This window comes from Hippocampus bargibanti, linkage group LG09, assembly GCF_051943395.1.
Source record: "Hippocampus bargibanti isolate YZ-2025 linkage group LG09, ASM5194339v1, whole genome shotgun sequence".
NCBI lineage: Eukaryota > Metazoa > Chordata > Actinopteri > Syngnathiformes > Syngnathidae > Hippocampus > Hippocampus bargibanti.
Genome location: NC_142742.1, coordinates 3,900,956 through 3,918,236, shown reverse-complemented (window position 1 = coordinate 3,918,236; position 17,281 = coordinate 3,900,956). Strand labels below are relative to the sequence as shown.

Genomic DNA, 17,281 nt, shown 5'->3' with positions numbered 1-17,281 from the left:
TATTTATACGCTTACCTATTTGTATATTTACTTAGATATTTATTTATTTTTTTATTTATTGACTTAATTACTTACATATTAATGTATTTATGTTATTAATTACGGACTTTCTTAATTACTTATTTATGTACTTAGTTATGTATTGACTTACTTACATATTTACTCATTTATTTACTCTTTTGTGTATTTGTTTAGTTGTTATTTATTTATTGACCTTATTACATATTTATGCATTCACTTATGTACTTATTTATTTATATGCCTTTTTATTTGTACATTTACATATTTATGCATTCACTTATTTATTGATGTATTTATACGCTTACTTATTTGTATATTTACTTATATATTTTTTTATTTATTGACTTAATTACTTACACATTAATGTATTTATGTTATTAATTACGGACTTTCTTAATTACTTATTTATGTACTTAGTTATTTATTGACTTACATATTTACTTATTTATTTACTTACTTACATATTTACTTATTTATTTACTTATGTATTGACTTATTTACTTACATATTTACTCATTTATTTACTCGTTTGTGTATTTGTTTAGTTGTTATTTATTTATTGACCTTCTTACATATTTATGCATTCACTTATGTACTTATTTATTTATATGCCTTTTTATGTGTGCATTTACGTATTTATGCATTCACTTATTTATTGATGTATTTATTGATACGCTTACTTATTTGTATATTTACTTGTATATTTTTTTATTTTTTTATTTATTGACTTAATTACTTACACATTAATGTATTTATGTTATTAATTACGGACTTTCTTAATTACTTATTTATGTACCTAGTTATTTATTGACTTACTTACATATTTACTTATTTATTTACTTATGTATTGACTTATTCACTCATTTATTTACTGTTTTGTGTATTTGTTTAGTTGTTATTTATTTATTGACCTTTTTACATATTTATGCATTCACTTATGTACTTATTTATTTATATGCCTTTTTATTTGTACATCTACATATTTATGCATTCACTTATTTATTGACGTATTTATTTATACGCTTACTTATTTGTATATTTACTTATATATTTATTTATTTTATTTATTGACTTAATTACTTACATATTAATGTATTTACTTATTTACTTACTTATTTGCATATTTACATATTTATTTATTGACTTTCTTAACTACTTATTTATATTACTTAGAGTTATTTACTTGTTTAGTTTTTTATTTATTCATTTTTTTACTTTCTTAGTTACATATTTATTTACATAATTCCATATTCACATACGTATTTATCCACTTATTATTTTATGTATTTGCTTATTTATTTACTCATTTATTTAGTCATTTGTTCACTTGTTTGTGTATTCTTTTATTTAGTTATTTATTTACTTATTTATTCACTTTATATCAGCAGCTGCAAATAAGAAGCAGCGTTGATCAAATCGACACCCCGCAGTGTCATAAAATCCAATTTTCAAATCGCAAATGTTTGTTTATTTATTATTTGTTTATAAATAATTATTAATCGTGTCCGGATACGTTAATTAAAAAGTGCATTCAGATTATTGTTTCAAGAAACATGAAGGATTGGATTATTTACATTCCTGTTATAATCTGATTTATGACATTTTGTAGTCAACATTTTGCTTGGTAGCATTTTAATGTTCGAAGTGACATTTTTCAGTCTTATTTTTGAAAAAAGCACACGCACGCGCGCACGCAGAACGCACGCAAGCAAGCACGCACGCACGCACACACACACACACACACACACACACACTAAAAATTGCCACTCCAAAGTTGCGCTATCAACTTTTTTTCCACAACATGCTGACAAAGAGGCATGTTTGACTCACCCCAACGGCAAACTCGCCAATGTCAGTTCCTTTGCGCAGCGCCGCTGCCGTTTCCTCTTTGGCCATCTTGGTAATAAAGTTTTTGGCGTTGTTGGCAGATTGCGTCTGCATGGCAGCCCAGATGGCACGCGTCACGCGGCTCGACTCGGCCGACGGTGCGTCCGACGGGTTGCTGATCATGCCGAGGCGAACGTTGTTACTCGTTTTCTGCCGGTGATGACAAAAGGCAAAGTTAGATGATTTTGAACATTCGTCTAGGAAAATGCCGGCGCTGTTTTATGCTTTTTATTGATTTTCACGAATTGAATTGGTAAAATAAAGAAAAGGGGGCTGTCATGGTGAAATGAGGTGTAAAAAAATTATTAAAACTAAGTCACCATGTGCCTGATGGCATCATAGAGGAGGCGCTGTCCTGATGGTAAGTCAAAATCTCCAACCACCCAGAAGGTCACGGGCCGGACGTAGCCAGCATCTGGTAAGCGGAGAAAGAAGAAAACGGTGAGTTGGGGATCTATTCGGACCTCACATATGGGTTGAAAAAAAAAATCGTCCTAAGGATCACAGGAGGACGTTAAAAATGATTACATAAAAATAACACTAAAAAAAAGAATACAATTAATAATAATAATAATAATAATAATAATAATAATAAAGGGGTTTGTAGGACAGAAAACTCAAAATTCACAGATTTTTTTTAACATATTTTTCAATTAACTCATTCATTGCCAGATGTTCACTACAGTTCCAGGGTTTTTGTCATTGTCACTTGAATTCCAGGACCCACAGAATATTTTAAGTTTTTAGATTTATATTTTAAGAGTTTTAAGACTACATAAACATTCAATGCAGCGTAAGAAACCTTAGACGCTCTTCTTTCATCAGAAAAAAAAGTTAATTCCTAAATTATATGGTCTGGAGTTATATGAACTTGAAATGAAGGCGGCTGTCCAAAATACAATCCAATACATACATATTGGTTTACATAGCGCTTTAGACAACAGCTGAAGCTGTAACAAAGCGCTAACATGGACAAAAGGCAAATGCTGCCCTCTTGTGGAAGGGACAAAACATTACCAGAGATCTGGCCAGCGCTTTTTTGGCACCCAAGCCAGAAAAAAATTATCATTTTTTTTTTATTCTCGAATAAATTTGTGGATGGCAGTGAATGCGTTATTTACGAAGAATATCTACGAGCAAAAAAAATTAACATAATCATAATTTTATGGCCATTTTAAGTGAATTTTGGGAATTTAGGGGGAAACAAAGTGAGTGGGCGATAATGCAACAGGCAATAGGTGATTTTTTCCCAGCCCTGGAACAGCTTAACAAATACGATATTAAGGAACGTTGCGGCTTGAAGTTGACTGAATGATGTCGACCGGGACAGCGCTGGAAAAAGTGCTGACCTTTCTTGGTCATGTAATTGATGCTGTTGGCCACGGCCGTGTTCTTCTCCCGCGTGTCCAGTGTAGAGAAGCGAGCGTAATCGTCCACAAAATGGTTGTCTGAGGGAAAAAGGGGGGTTAAAATAAAAAATAAAAAATAAACCCTAAAAAGGCAGCAGTGATAGTGAAAACAGACTCACTGGTGTCCGAGAGGTCCAGGTAGGTTCTGGTGTTGGACAGCACTCGGGAGTTGATGCGAGGGACGACGTTAGGTTGGTTCATGATGAAATCCACCACGTCGTGATCGTTCGTCAGCTCGCCCTAAAGAGCACGTGAGGTTTTGGAAAGCTCATTTGATTCCCTTGGCGCAAACATTCAATTGCTTCCAAAGTCATTGTTTGGTTAATTTGTTGGCGGGGAGCGCTCTCCTAACTGTTAGCTCAGCATACGATGTCATTAGCTTATGACAAGCTTACGAGATTAAAACAATTAGGCGACGACATTAGCAAACAGAGCCTTAACCGCACGGTTACAACTGCCAACTTTGTTCGACGTAGTCAACCTAATAGCCACGTTTAAGGCGCCTCGACCCAACATGAATATACAGTAAAGTCTCGTTATATCGATATTGGTTATATCGATAGTACTGCTTATTACGATACTATTTCTATGAACGCAGGGAGAAAATTTACATGCCGCAGGATCGGATATATCGATAGTCCGGTTAGATCGATATTTTTTCCGACTCCTGAGAATATCGATATAACGAGACTTTACTGTATATATTTTTTCGGATTTAAAGGACAACCTCCGGACAAGTTGCGTCCATAATTTGGAAAATCACTTCAAATGACTTCCACTGAGCACATTTTACAAAGATTCCACGGCATGTTGCTATATTTTACGTTTTAAGACTCGCGCTGAATATTCAGGAAGTCTTGTTTTCAAGTTGATGACGATGCCCGAAGTGACGTCACAGAGGGAACGCTCCTGACCGAGAAAGTGACACACAATGCATTTTGGGTACTTTTTTTCGTCTGAAAACAAAGTGTTGATGGCGAAATTAGAAGGAAAACTACATAAATAACGTGATGGTGAATTGTTGTATGTCGCAGCCAATTGCGGTAACACACATAAAGAAGGTGTAAGTTTACACAAATTCCCAGCGGACTAATCAGCCCGTTTCCAACAGAGCTTGTGCGCCATCTTGTGCATTTTCTGGGCGGTACTTTGGAGTCCAGACGGCTCGAATTGAAACGGAAGGACCGCGAGAGTGGCTGCCTTTCCAGCAGCTCATGTATTTTGTTTTTCTACTTTCATTTCATACTTTCCAAAACCCGAACAAATCCGGGAATGGCGCTCGCTCTACCTCATATTTTCAATTCCCGAATAAATTCCTGAATGGGTTAAGGACATTTCTATTTAATCCCATCATTGTTTCGAAACTTGTTCAAAAAAAATTGTAATCAATGGGTTCAATGCCCTTGATGACTTTTGTAGGCTCCGCAAGAGCACCGTAAAACATTATCCAGCATTTGCAGCACTGACCAAATAGACGGCCCTCTGGTAGAAGGAGGTGGTCTCCAAGATCTTCTGCATGGTAACCGCCTCCAATTCTTCCGGCTGCAGGTTCTCACGCTGGTAAGGTATTCCGTTGTACATGACCACGGGCAACGGGCCCACCCCCGTTTGCTCATAGTACGCCCGTCCTTCCTGAAAACGTAACATGGTGAATTTGTACATCGGGCTAATCGGACGGGGGGAAAAAAAAAAGTCTGTCTCACCTTTCTGTTGTTGTCGTAGCTGGAGTCGGCTGCCACAACGCTGCTGACCTCCACGTAGGGGTACGTTTTCTCCAGAAATTTAATCACGTGGTCGACGGTCAGATGCCCGCCCGAAGGGACACGGTTGAAAATCTTAAGGAGGAATTGTAAAATAAATGAATACATGAATAAATAAATAAATACGTAAAGAGATGAATAAATAGACACAGATAGCGAGATAGCGACCTAGAGAAAGAGATATAGAGAGAGGGGGATGGATGGATGGTGGATAGGGAGTGCTAGCGAGCTAGCGAGCTAGAGAGCTGGCGAGCTAGCGACCTAGAGAGCTAGCAAGCTAGAGAGCTAGCAAGCTAGAGAGCTAGCGAGCCAGCGAACTAGAGAATGAGAGATAAAGATAGATGAAGGTAGGGATGGATGGATGGATAGGGAGAGAGAGCCAGGGAGCTAGCGCGCTAGAGAACTAGCGAGCTACAGAGCTAGCGAGCTAGTTAACGAGAGAATGAGAGAGAAAAAGAGATCAAGAGAGAGCGAGCGAGCTAGCAGGATAGAAAGCTAGCTAGTTGCAGGATAGAGAGATAGCTAGATAGCTGGATAGAGAGCTGGTTAGTTAGATAGCTAGCTAGCTAGTTAGGTAGCTAGTTAGATAACTAGAGAGCGAGCGAGCTAGCTAGCAGGATAGAAAGCTAGCTAGTTGCAGGATAGAGAGATAGCTAGATAGCTGGTTAGTTAGATAGCTAGCTAGCTAGTTAGGTAGCTAGTTAGATAACTAGATAGCTAGCTAGATAGCTAGCTAGAGCGCTAGATACATAGCTAGCTAGCTATATAGAAATAGAGTTAGATAGCTCGATAAGAAGATGCGGTTTCAAGAACAAAAAAACAACATCAACGTGGTCGTAGGTTTGGACTCACAGAAACGACGGCGTCGAATGCAGCGTGGCTGTCCACCTCGTCACGGATGTAGTTGTAAGTCCGCAACAGGGCCACGCCTGCGTCCTGCATTCCGTCGACGTGGTCTTCGGTCGACACCACAAATACAAGACCGATCCTAGAACACACACACACACACAGCCATAAAACAGTGAAAAATAAAACTTGATCAATGGACTTGATTTTGTTTGGTGAATGCTTCGGAAGTACCTGATCAGGAAGTTGTTTGAATAGAACATCTCGGCAACGTTGAACAAGTCGGCGGCGTTTTCTTGGATCGGATCCAGAATGATCACCTATGAAATCAAATTTAGATATGGATTCATTCCGGTTTGCTGAAAGTAAGGGCGGGAGGTCCTACCAAATTGTGGAAGTTCCTGCGGATTTGCCTAATCACGCCGGGGAAAGTGGGCTTAAGCAACTCCTGAACATTGTAAGGCCACGGGCTATACCGGTGGTCCGTCTCCACATTGTTAATCCACTAAAAACGAAAAAAAACACAGATTAGAAAAGGTTTCTGACATCACTTGACGCCGTGGCTGCGTACGCTGATGGCGGGATTGCGAATGTCGACGGCGTAGTCGGAGTCGGAAGGTTGGACGTTGAGCTTGAGGATGTCGTGGATGTAGGGCGTGTCGATGAGGAGCGAGCGCAGACCCTCCATCACGTGGGCCTCGCTGCGCAGGACCTCAAACACACTGCAAAGATTTTGATTGACGTGAAAGAAGACAAACGTTTCATTGGCTGAGATTTAGAAATGGTCATGGTAGAACAACATGGCGCCTGATTAGCCGTCAATGGGTGCCTGGTGTTGTTTTTGTGTTTGTTTGTTTGTTTGTTTTTTTTGTCCCAGCACTGTTTTTGATTTGGGAGGAATGTCAGCTATGGGGCGATTGTGTTTTTTTTGCGGCTGCAATGGGGGTAGCATTTTTCACAGGGTAAAAGCGTAGCTTGAGGAGCCCGCGATGAGAAGAAGGGAATGTCAATGTGCATGCAAAATTGTCGCGGCTTGGAATTGAAGCGGATTTGTGCGGGAAAGGTGATGCGAGACAATTTCTTTTCGTCAATGGATGCTACGGCTTTGTGTTTGCATTCAACATTAGGCTCGTAGCCGACGTGCACATTCCACTATGACGTCCCTTGTCCCTGATTCACTGGTGAAAAGGAGGCTATGATTTTCGCTTCTTTCATCTAGAACTGCTTCATACAACAAAAAGGGCGCTTAAGATTGAATGACTGTGTCTTTTGTGTTGTGACATAATTTGTTAATTTGTTTTTTGTTGTTGTTTTGTTGACTTCAAGATGGCGCCGCGAGAGTGACTGCCTTTACAGCAGCTCCCGTATTTTGTTTCTCTACTTCTTCCTTTCCTCTTACTTTCATCACTTTACTGCTATGAAATGTAAATGTTTCCACTGCAAGACTAATAAAGGCTTATCCAATCCAATGGTGAATAAAGACCACAAAATACCGGGACAATATGAAAAATAGTCTGCATTAATCTGAATGGAACAAATGAACAATGAGAGCCCGCAAGTACCTGAAGATGTCTTTTGAGTCCAGATCAATGTGCAGCCCGTTGATAAAGAGAGCCGAGTCGCCCGGATGCAGCCCCAGCGTTTCTTTAAAGAACTGCGTAAGAACAAGGAAGTGTCAAATCAACTCATCGGGTCGGAAAACAAAGCGCGTGAAATCGGGACTTTGAAACGGGAACGTTATTGATAAAGGTTCTACGAGCAAGCAGGCGGGTTTTTTTTATTGCGCCCTCTAGTGGCCAGTGTGAGTGAGATGAAGGTACCTTCTGGTTCTCGGCGATCTCCTTTCGTATCTCGGCGCTGACCACCGTTTTGGTGATAGACCTAGAAGGGGAGAAATGGACGCAAATGTGACAACAAATTTTACCAGGAGGAACGTCATTATTAGCTGGATTCAATTTTGTGTTTTTAATATAGGAACTTAGCAGCAGGTGATTAGCGCTTTTTTAATTTTGCTTCACTTCCAGCAATTTCAAGTCAAAATGTAGCTCTATGCTTGCGAGCAGGAGGCTCCAGTTGTGTTTGTGTTTGTATTCTTTTACCTGGCCTTGGTCGGGAAGTTTTGACTGAGATCCTTCATAACGTTAAGGGCTTCTGTGGTGGGAGCAGCCAAGATGCGAGCGGCTGTCTGGAAACTCAAGTCTGTTTAAAAATAATCATAATAATAATCATCATCATCATCATCATTATGTTTGTCTCTGCGAGCCCTGCGGTTGGCTGGCAACCAATTCAGGCTCCTGCACCGCCCGCGACCCTAATGAGGATAAAGCGGTATGGAAAATGGATGGATAATAATAATAATAATAATAATAATAATAAATTACTACAGGTAACATCCGACTCATGACCGGCTCGACTTACGACCCCCCGTACTTACGACCATGACCTCCAGACCCTATTTTCCCACCTTCAAATCGCATCTCAAAACCCACCTATTTAAAATTGCATTTTCTGTGTAGCTCTATCTCTTGTTTCTATATATTATTGTATTTTATTTATTGTATTCCATTTGGAATTGTATTTTATTTATTATAGTGTCTATGCTTGTCTGTGACTGTAAAGTGTACTTGAGAGCTTTGAAAGGCACCTAAAATAAAATGTATTATTATTATTATTATTATTATTATTGATTGGCCGCATAATGGAACACTGCCAAAGCAACGCTAAGCAATATTGACTCCATTTTTTAATGATATGGAGTATCGATGGAGTGCAAGATTAAAAAAAACTAAACTAAACAAAAACAATAAAAAGTCACTGTGCTCGTGTAAAAAGTTCAATACGTAACAGATTCTAAGCCCTAGCTTTACACTCATTCCAAAACAAAAACCTGTAAAATAAAACAGCGGCGGCGCATGCACGAAATGAATTGATGAGGAACGATCGCATTAGATGAGTTGGATGAGTTTAGTTGTTCTTAAAACACAAAATGGAGCTTTCGGCTTTGTTTCTTTAAGTCTCACCATGATTCCGACTTGTTCTTGGTTTTACTCCCTGTTGCTTTCTACTATCTTTGTCACTGCTTTATTTTCCTGTGTACAATATGATAGCTGTCCATGTTAAGTGCTTTGTTACAGGTTCAGTTGTAACAAGCGCTATATAAATCAATATGTATTGTATTGTATTGTATTGTATTGTATTGCATAGCAAGTGGAACGGGACCCACCTTGCATTTCCCAGACTTTAAGCGGCGCCATTTCATTGGTGCTTTCCACCAGATGTTTCCTCAGTTCCTTGAGTTGCTCTTTCAGTTCAGGGTAGAGTGTCCTGGAGATACATAAGGTGACGCTGACAACATGCTCTGACGCGGTGGTGAGGAACCGTAGAGCAAAGAGGCTCACTTGAGTGGGCCAAAAAGGAATCCCTGGACCTCATCCACCGGATCGTTCTCTCGGATCATTGTGGCGTTCACCTCCGCTCCTGAAGTCAAAATCGATGAGCTCACAGCGCTGAAGATCAAATCTGGTCTGGTTTTGGGTGTGTGTGTGTGTGTGTGTGTGTGTGTGTGTGTGTGTGTGTGTGTGTGTGTGTGTGTGTGTGTGTGTGTGTGTGTGTGTGTGTGTACGCTAGCGTCTACCTTGCACTTGGGTATCATCCTTCGCCTTGTACTCTTGGTTTTTGATGGCCAACTCCACCCCGTAGCCTGAGAGAGAGACTCGCTTTGTGCTTGGATGCTAGTGGGGACAATTTATTTATTTTCAAAACAACCGGGTCAGCGAAATATTAATTAATTCACTGCCAGACGATATGCAAAAATGTGTCTATACCAGTGCTGGGGTTTTTGTCATTGCCACAGAATATTGACTTTTAGGACTATATAAACAAAAATAAATAATTCCTGAATTTGTTACTTTTTTTTTCTTGCGTTGGGTGCCGATAAAGGGCTGGTCAGACCTCTGGCAATGTTTTGTACCACTTTGGTACAGCTTCAGCTGTTGTTGAAGCGCTATATAAATCAATATGCATGTATTGTATTTTGTACAGCCGCCCCCATTTCAAGTTCAGATAACTCCAGATCCAAATAACTTAGGAATTAAGTCTTTTTTTCCTGATGAAAGAAGAGAGTCTCGAGTTTCTCAAGGTGAATTCAATGTTTATGTAATCCTAAAACTCAATTTTGTGCGGGTACTGCAATTTGAGTGAAAATGACAAAAACCCAGGCACTGGATTGGACACATTTTTTTTCCACATCGTCTGGCAGTGAATGAGTTAACATTTAATTACATCACAACTACATAATGATCGGGTCACAATAATAATAATAATAATAATAAGAAGAAGAAGAAGAAGAAGAAGAAGAAGAAGAAGAAGAAAAAGAAGAAGAAGACATTACATTTTAAGTGCCATTCAAAGCTCTCAAAGACACTTTACAGTCACAGACAAGCATAGGTACTATAATAAATAAAATACAATCACAAATAGAATACAATAAATAAAATACAATTATAAATAGAAACAAGAGAGAGAGCTAGTTAGTTGTATTAAGTTCATCCTGTCTACTTGATATCTAATTTAAAACAGATTCTTTTTCTTACAGACAGTGTATTATATTAACGTCACGATCCGTGACACTCTGATGAAGGCGGAAGTATACGCTAAAACATGTCAGGTATTTGAACACCTACAATATGCCGTCTGTAAGAAAAGAATCTGTTTTAAATAAGATATCAAGTAGACAGAGAGCTACACAGAAAATGCAATTTTAAATAGGTGGGTTTAGAGATGGGACTTGAAGGTGGGAAAAGAATGGATGTTCCGAATAGTTAATGTAACGACTGCTTCGATAAACCTGCTCATAATTATTTTGGAGGAAATTGCCAACTTCCCACGTGAAGGTTGAGGACATTTGAAAAGAGACATAAATGCAGCCCAAACGGACTGATTGGGGAACGAGAAACCTACCGCAACATAATGACGGAGCACATAAGTAGCAAGTCCTTCGCCGACTTTGTCCACGATAGCCACGTGAAGTTCCCGCAAATACGCTTTCCCTAATTCGCCGTATAGGATGACAACGGGAGTGTCCGGTTTTGATCCGGGATATTTATGGTCACCCTTGAAAAGATAAGGCTTGGGCCTGCGGGAGGTGGTTGGATAAGGAGGGGGTGATCACTGAATCAATTATGATCGGAAATCTGTTTCGTTTTGTCGTTACCTTTCTGGCGCCGTTTTCAAGAGTGCTTCCAACGTGTCGGGATCACACGACTTCTCTCCGTGGACGCTAAAAAAGGCAGAGCAGCCGGCAGGTGGGGGCTCATTGGACGCAATCTAGGGACACAGCGGAAGCATGAAAAGCACCACAACAACAATAACTACAAAAACAAAAAACAGTTGAATTGCTGATACCTGCTGGAAGGAGTGCACAGTGGCTGAGTAGGTTCTGAGGGACAGGGCGAACTTGAGCATGTTCACTTGGACTGAACTGAGAAAAGTGGCTGCTTTCTGCATTATCAGCTCGTAATAGGCCTGGTCTGTGTCTGCTGAAGAGAGAGAAGCAAAAAAAAAAAAAGGCATTCAGCTCATCTAATCGACACTGGCAAGACACGAAAAGTGATGTCAGAAAGTGAAAGTCACATCTAAAAAATACAGTACAGTGATACCTTGGCTTACGAACTTTATTGGTTCCCGGATAGAGTGTTTAAGGCGAAAAGTGTGTATCCCAAAAATTAATTTCCCATATGAAACCATTAAAATGAGAATAATCCGTTCCCAGGTCCACATAAAATATAATTTTCTAGTTTTCAAAGCCTTAAAACTACACAAGATCTAACTTATTTTATGTATCATAAATGTGCTATGGTACTATAATTAAAGAAATAAACTGTACTGTATGATAAAGTAATTTTATTTACCTTTGTGATGGTCGTTGATGGCTTGATGGAATGGAGTGGCTGGTTTCATCAGCATTAAACGCTTGATGCGGAACGTAGCCTTCTTCTTTCACGATCTCGAGGAATGATCCCTCGTAGGTGCTTTCTCTGCGATAATTTTACCTAGTTCCTCATCAATTGTGTTCTGTTTAGCTGGGTAGATAGCTTTTTGCATCAAGTGTACAGATGGCTTGTGCAGGTTATTTGGTGAGCCTGATTGATGGGAATTTTAACCTTGCAGTCTACACTCTGCCATTGAACTATCAAAGTTCAAACGAGTCCAAATTTCACTGTTTTCTATCCATTTCGTAACTCTCTCTGCGTCCTCTGCCTGTCTCTGTAATGTTTAAACTACCTCCCATCACTGCTGCAATCTTGACCAATCACGTGGCTTTAACCTAAGACTGGGGGTGGGGAATAGAGGACCGAGTCCAAGATGGCGCCCGAGTAGGCCAGTGAGCACTTGCTTTTTTTGGTTGTTTTTGTCTTGTTTTGTGTTTTCTTTTGTCACTTTGTGTTGTTGTGCATCGTGTGGAACGGATACAGATTGTTTTTCAGCATTTTTGACCACGACATTCATCAGGAGGAGACTGTGCTGAGCGGTTGCGCCTTTTCGGCAGCATGAATATGCCAGTACTGTTTTTGAATGTGAGGAATGTCGGAGCCATTCGACTGCCATCGCTGGACACCAAAGGGGCCGTTGTGCTTTTTTGCGCCTGTAATGGGCAGCATCTTCACAGCCCCGCTTTGTTTAGCGGAAAGGTCAGTGCTGTTGGACAGTCTGCGGCTGGATGGATGCATGGTTTGAGGAACCCGCGATAAGAAGAAAGGAGCATCAGCGCAGAGCGCCGATGCGTATGTGGAACTGTTGCGGCTTGGAATTGAAGCAGATTTCTGTGGAACAGGAGATGTGAGACAATCTCTTTTCGTCAATGGATGCTACAGCTGCGTGTTTGCTTTCAACATTTAGCTTGTAGTCGACGTGCACATTCCACCATGATGTCCCTGATCCACTGGTGGAAAGACGCTTTGATCCTCTCCTCTTTCATCTAGAAATGCTTCATGTCATCACAAAGTCCTGAAGAATGAATGTCTCTCTGTGTCTTTGTTTTGTCATATCGTCTCTATGCTGTCATATTGGATTGGATTGGATATTATTTGTTATTTAGTTTTTTTTTGTTCTTTTGACTTCAAGACGGCGCCGCGAGAGTGGCTGCCTTTCCAGCAGCTCATGTATTTTGTTTTTCTACTTTCATTCCTTTCATCATTTTTCTGCTGTGAAATGTAAATTTCTCCACTGTGAGACTAATAAAGGCAAATCCAATCCAATCCCAAACAAACCGGCTGCCATTTTCTTGTTAGGAGAACGGGCTCGTTCGCGAACGCCGAGGTATAACTGTATAGCTTTAGCTTACCGTCATCATCTTCCATTTCCTGACTGGCTTCGACAAAGTCCCAGAACTTCTCTTGGCTCTCTTCTGCCAGAAACTCACTGAAGACAACAACGCAAAACAAATTTGCGATGAGTTTCGTGAACGTTTAAATGAAACATTTTAAATGAGGTTTTATTTTATTTTCTTCACCTGGCCTCCAGCAGTAGAGGCGTGTCAGCCCATTTGGCCGTGAGAGTGGTAGTGATGGCCTTGGAGTCGGCCTCGCCGCCGGAAACAGTGGCGAGCGGTGACAAAAGTGAGATCCACAGAAGCCACATCGCCCAGCCTGCACCTGTCAGCAGACATGAGGAAACATTCGGACGAGACAGCAAAGTTTCGCAAGTTGAAGGAGCGGGGAGATCCATTTTTTTGTTGTTGTTAATAATAATGTTAAACCCAACTTCGTGGGTTTTTGACTATCGCGGGAGGTCCCGGTCCCCTTTAACAGCAAAAGACGAGGGATTAGTGTACAGTATCTATATTTACAGGACGATGTGGGTGCACCAGCATCTTAGCATGTAAACAGAAAGACGCTACGGCTTCTAACCAATCGGAGATCCCAGCGTGGGGGCCTGCGACCAATGACCGCAGAGTTTGTACGTTCGGTCACTGCTTTAACGGATCGGAGCGGTCACAATATTCGTTGACGGCCACCACCATCAAACCCGCGGACAATATTAACAACATGCGTCAACCTTGTTGTAAAAAGGAAAAAATGCGCGGCCATATCACAACAGCTTGAATCATAATGCTAACCGTATGAGGCTAACTCTAAAACGGCCAACCACAATTAAGACATATTTCGTGGGCACGATTTAGATGAAATATACGTTTTCATGGATAAGCAGAAGACAGGACGTGGTTTAAATGTGTTTAGGTTTGTCTCTCCTTACCGAAGCCGGCTTCGTAGCTTCCAGGAATCGTCATTTTCCGGAGTACGTAAGGTCCTTGTCACTGGAGAGTATAGGTAGCCAATACATTAGCCTGAGCAAAAAAAAAAAAGAGTTGAGAAAAAAATACGCTCTTGGAAAAATGAACACACTCGAAATTAGGAAAACGTAAAAAAATACATAAAATAAAGTCGCGACACAAAACAGTGTCTAATAACTATCCCTCAAAATTACAAAAGACGTTGTCTATGTTTTAATTGAAGTATTTTCTTCGGGCTCGGGGGAACGTCCGCCAGAAGACTTTGACGATCCTTTTTGTATTCATTTAAACTGCACGCTATCTAAATCGAGATATGCATCTGTTAAAAAAAATCAAAAGGGTCGCGCACACATTCCCACCTAGGGACAATTTAGAGTGCGCCATTAACCTGCCATGCATGTTTTTGGAATGTGGAAGAAAACTACTAAAGGTGACTTATCCATGCAAAATATAGAACTGCTCTTTGTGTGTTTTTTCCTTCCCATTTCTTCGCTCTGTGGTCTAAAAATGAAATGGAACAAGAGATACTCCGGAGGGAGCCGTTACAGCCGGCGATTCTACATTTTATGGAAAAGCGGGCAAAACATTAATTATTCTGTCGATGTTGACCTTCACTTTTAAAGTGCATGTTCATCCACCTTCAAATAAATGCACAAAACAATCCGCATTCAAGGACTGTGGCGTCCTCAAAAAGTCAGTTAGCACCAGTGCAATTAAGCATGACGTAGAAATTACACACGCACGTGCACACATCCTGCAGGGGTCTGTCAAAAAGGTGACATTCTCACTTGAATTACGGGAGATGTCATCTTTCAATTGGGCGTTGGTGAGATGTTGGAGGTGTTTTCCTGTTCCCGCTACCCTTACAGGCGCGTCAGCCATTTTAGAGGTTGAAAGCCTCAACGGGGACCCGCCAATGACCTCAATTAAACCTCCATTAATATGAAGGCGTCATATCGTTTCGCGCTGGTTCTCGCTAATTAAAAAAATGTGATGGAATGTTTAATGGGGGTCATCTTGGGGTTATCTCGTCGTGAAGCTACAAATCACCTGACGAACCGTTAAAAAATAACAGTGGGTAGCATTTCTTTCAGAAAAAAAATACACGTTTATTTCTTGTAGATTACGTTATTAACGTGGGCCAAGTACTGCCCTATGGTTCTCTCTTTACATTTTGCCATTGAAATTGTGGCACTCACAAAATACTACTACTACTACTACTACTACTACTACTACTACTACTACTCTAATACTTGTCGTTAGCTAGCTAGCTTCAACTGATGATGTTGCTAGCCTTAGCGTTGTTGAAGGTAAGGGTAAAAATATCGACCTGGGGTTTTGATAAGGCTAATTCTGAGATATGAATTACTATAGTAATAAGTTTTTCAGCCCCATAGCAAATATGACCGGATATGGAGTAGTGATGTGTCATTCGCAAACGAGCTGGTTCAAAGAGCCGGATCTCAAGTGAACGAAGAGAGCCGGAAATGGGAGCCAACTTTTTTTGTCCTCTATTCCCCGCCCCCAGTCTTCGGTTAAAGCCGCACGTGATTGGTCGATATCCGTGGTAGAGGAGGGAGGCGAGAATTACAGACAAACGCAGCAGTGAGAAGGGGGGGTTAGGGTAGACAGGTGGACAAATGTTATCACATTATGTTGTTATTATTATTCAATTATTATATTTTTTACTCGTTGGTAAGCAAATTAGTGACAGCTGATTATCAGACCAGAGTAACCAAAGGGAAAGTCAAAGTTAGTGGATGCTCTCAGTGCACATATAAATCAAGCCATATAAATTAAAATATTTGATATAACGTATTTTTTTTTTACATGAGTAAATCGTTTTTCATGTAATTTTACATAATTTTTGGTAGTTCATTAATTTAAGCAAAAAATAAACTGAGGAGCCATTTGGGAGCCAAAGAGCCGGATCTTTTTAGTGAGCCGAGTCAAAAGAACCGGCTCTCTGAAAAGAGCCAATCACTAATATGGCGGGTGCATTTTAAACTAGCATATGCTAGCTACGTGATTCAAGTACCTTTAATCCGACCCCCCATCAGCAGAACAGATGACATCGTCATATTGAAGCACTTTCGAAAGATTCCGACTCATCACATTTTTTTTAACAGTGTAACATCAATCTCAGCGCTCTCAGGCCCATTCCCGCGCTCTATAAATAAGCAGCGCATTGAATTAGCGACGGAGCGAGGCTCCGTGAGACCCCCTGAGCGCCGTTAGCATGTGTCGCGCTGCATCAATTCCCTGACATCATTGACAGCCATTACTGCGTAATTAGTCTGCCGAGACAAAGACGACCTGACGGCGATGCACCACTTCTGTCACTTGCCACACAGGCGGCGGTAATGGCGGGACGCTCCAGGCTAAAAGTGACTCCGGAATTGTTTGCTTTTAGAAATGCAAGCGTAAACAAAGTAAACATAGAAAAAAAACTCTGGTTTTTAGTTAGTTTCAGGAACTGGAAACCTCAATGAATATACAATACAATACAATACAATACAATACAAATCATATTGATTTATACAGCGCTTCAACAACAGCTGAAGCTGGAACAAAGCGCTTAACATGGACATCTATCAAGGAAATAAAATGCTGAAAAGCAACTCGTACACATCCGTTCCACATGACACACAACAACAACACAAATTGATAAAAGAAAACACAACAACAGCAAAACAAGGCTTGTGAGAGCACTTGCTGACGATGGCCTACTCGGGCGCCATCTTGGATTTATTTTTTGGACATTCACAACTTGCCAACATTTTTCATGTTTCGATCACCTGAGAGGATAAATATAACAAAATAATTTGATTTGGCCTGCATTAAAACCAATCTAGATTCGCTGTGGTAACGTTGAAACGTAACCTCAAGATAAGATACTCAGCAAATACAAAATGCATGAAAAATACAAATCATCATCATCGCTTATAAAGTACTGTAGTTTCTGGGTTTCATTTTAGAGTACAGTGAGACCTCAACTCATAAACTTAATTGGTTCCCAGACAGAGTGTGTAAGGAGAAAAGTGTGTATCTCCAGAAAATTTTTCCCA

General features: G+C 40.2%; 1 protein-coding gene across 2 annotated transcripts in view; it reads right to left on the bottom strand.

Annotated features, from left to right (window-relative positions):
• Positions 1-14,300, bottom strand: part of uggt1 (UDP-glucose glycoprotein glucosyltransferase 1) — a 32,719-nt gene extending 18,419 nt beyond the window's left edge. The window contains exons 1-22 of one of the 2 annotated variants that reach the window (XM_089003881.1): positions 14,177-14,300; positions 13,434-13,575; positions 13,266-13,342; positions 11,327-11,460; positions 11,136-11,248; positions 10,883-11,057; positions 9,558-9,654; positions 9,322-9,400; positions 9,147-9,247; positions 8,023-8,122; positions 7,744-7,804; positions 7,486-7,577; positions 6,495-6,645; positions 6,309-6,428; positions 6,158-6,243; positions 5,930-6,065; positions 5,021-5,152; positions 4,785-4,949; positions 3,437-3,557; positions 3,258-3,356; positions 2,229-2,323; positions 1,852-2,058 (exon numbers count right to left, since the gene is read on the bottom strand). In XM_089003881.1, the coding sequence (XP_088860007.1) occupies positions 1,852-2,058; positions 2,229-2,323; positions 3,258-3,356; positions 3,437-3,557; positions 4,785-4,949; positions 5,021-5,152; positions 5,930-6,065; positions 6,158-6,243; positions 6,309-6,428; positions 6,495-6,645; positions 7,486-7,577; positions 7,744-7,804; positions 8,023-8,122; positions 9,147-9,247; positions 9,322-9,400; positions 9,558-9,654; positions 10,883-11,057; positions 11,136-11,248; positions 11,327-11,460; positions 13,266-13,342; positions 13,434-13,575; positions 14,177-14,210 (2,517 nt within the window). In that variant the 5' untranslated portion in view covers positions 14,211-14,300. The remainder of the gene's footprint in view (positions 1-1,851; positions 2,059-2,228; positions 2,324-3,257; positions 3,357-3,436; positions 3,558-4,784; positions 4,950-5,020; positions 5,153-5,929; positions 6,066-6,157; positions 6,244-6,308; positions 6,429-6,494; positions 6,646-7,485; positions 7,578-7,743; positions 7,805-8,022; positions 8,123-9,146; positions 9,248-9,321; positions 9,401-9,557; positions 9,655-10,882; positions 11,058-11,135; positions 11,249-11,326; positions 11,461-13,265; positions 13,343-13,433; positions 13,576-14,176) is intronic. The other variant, XM_089003882.1, reaches the window with a different exon arrangement.
• Between the last annotated feature and the right edge of the window lie 2,981 nt (positions 14,301-17,281).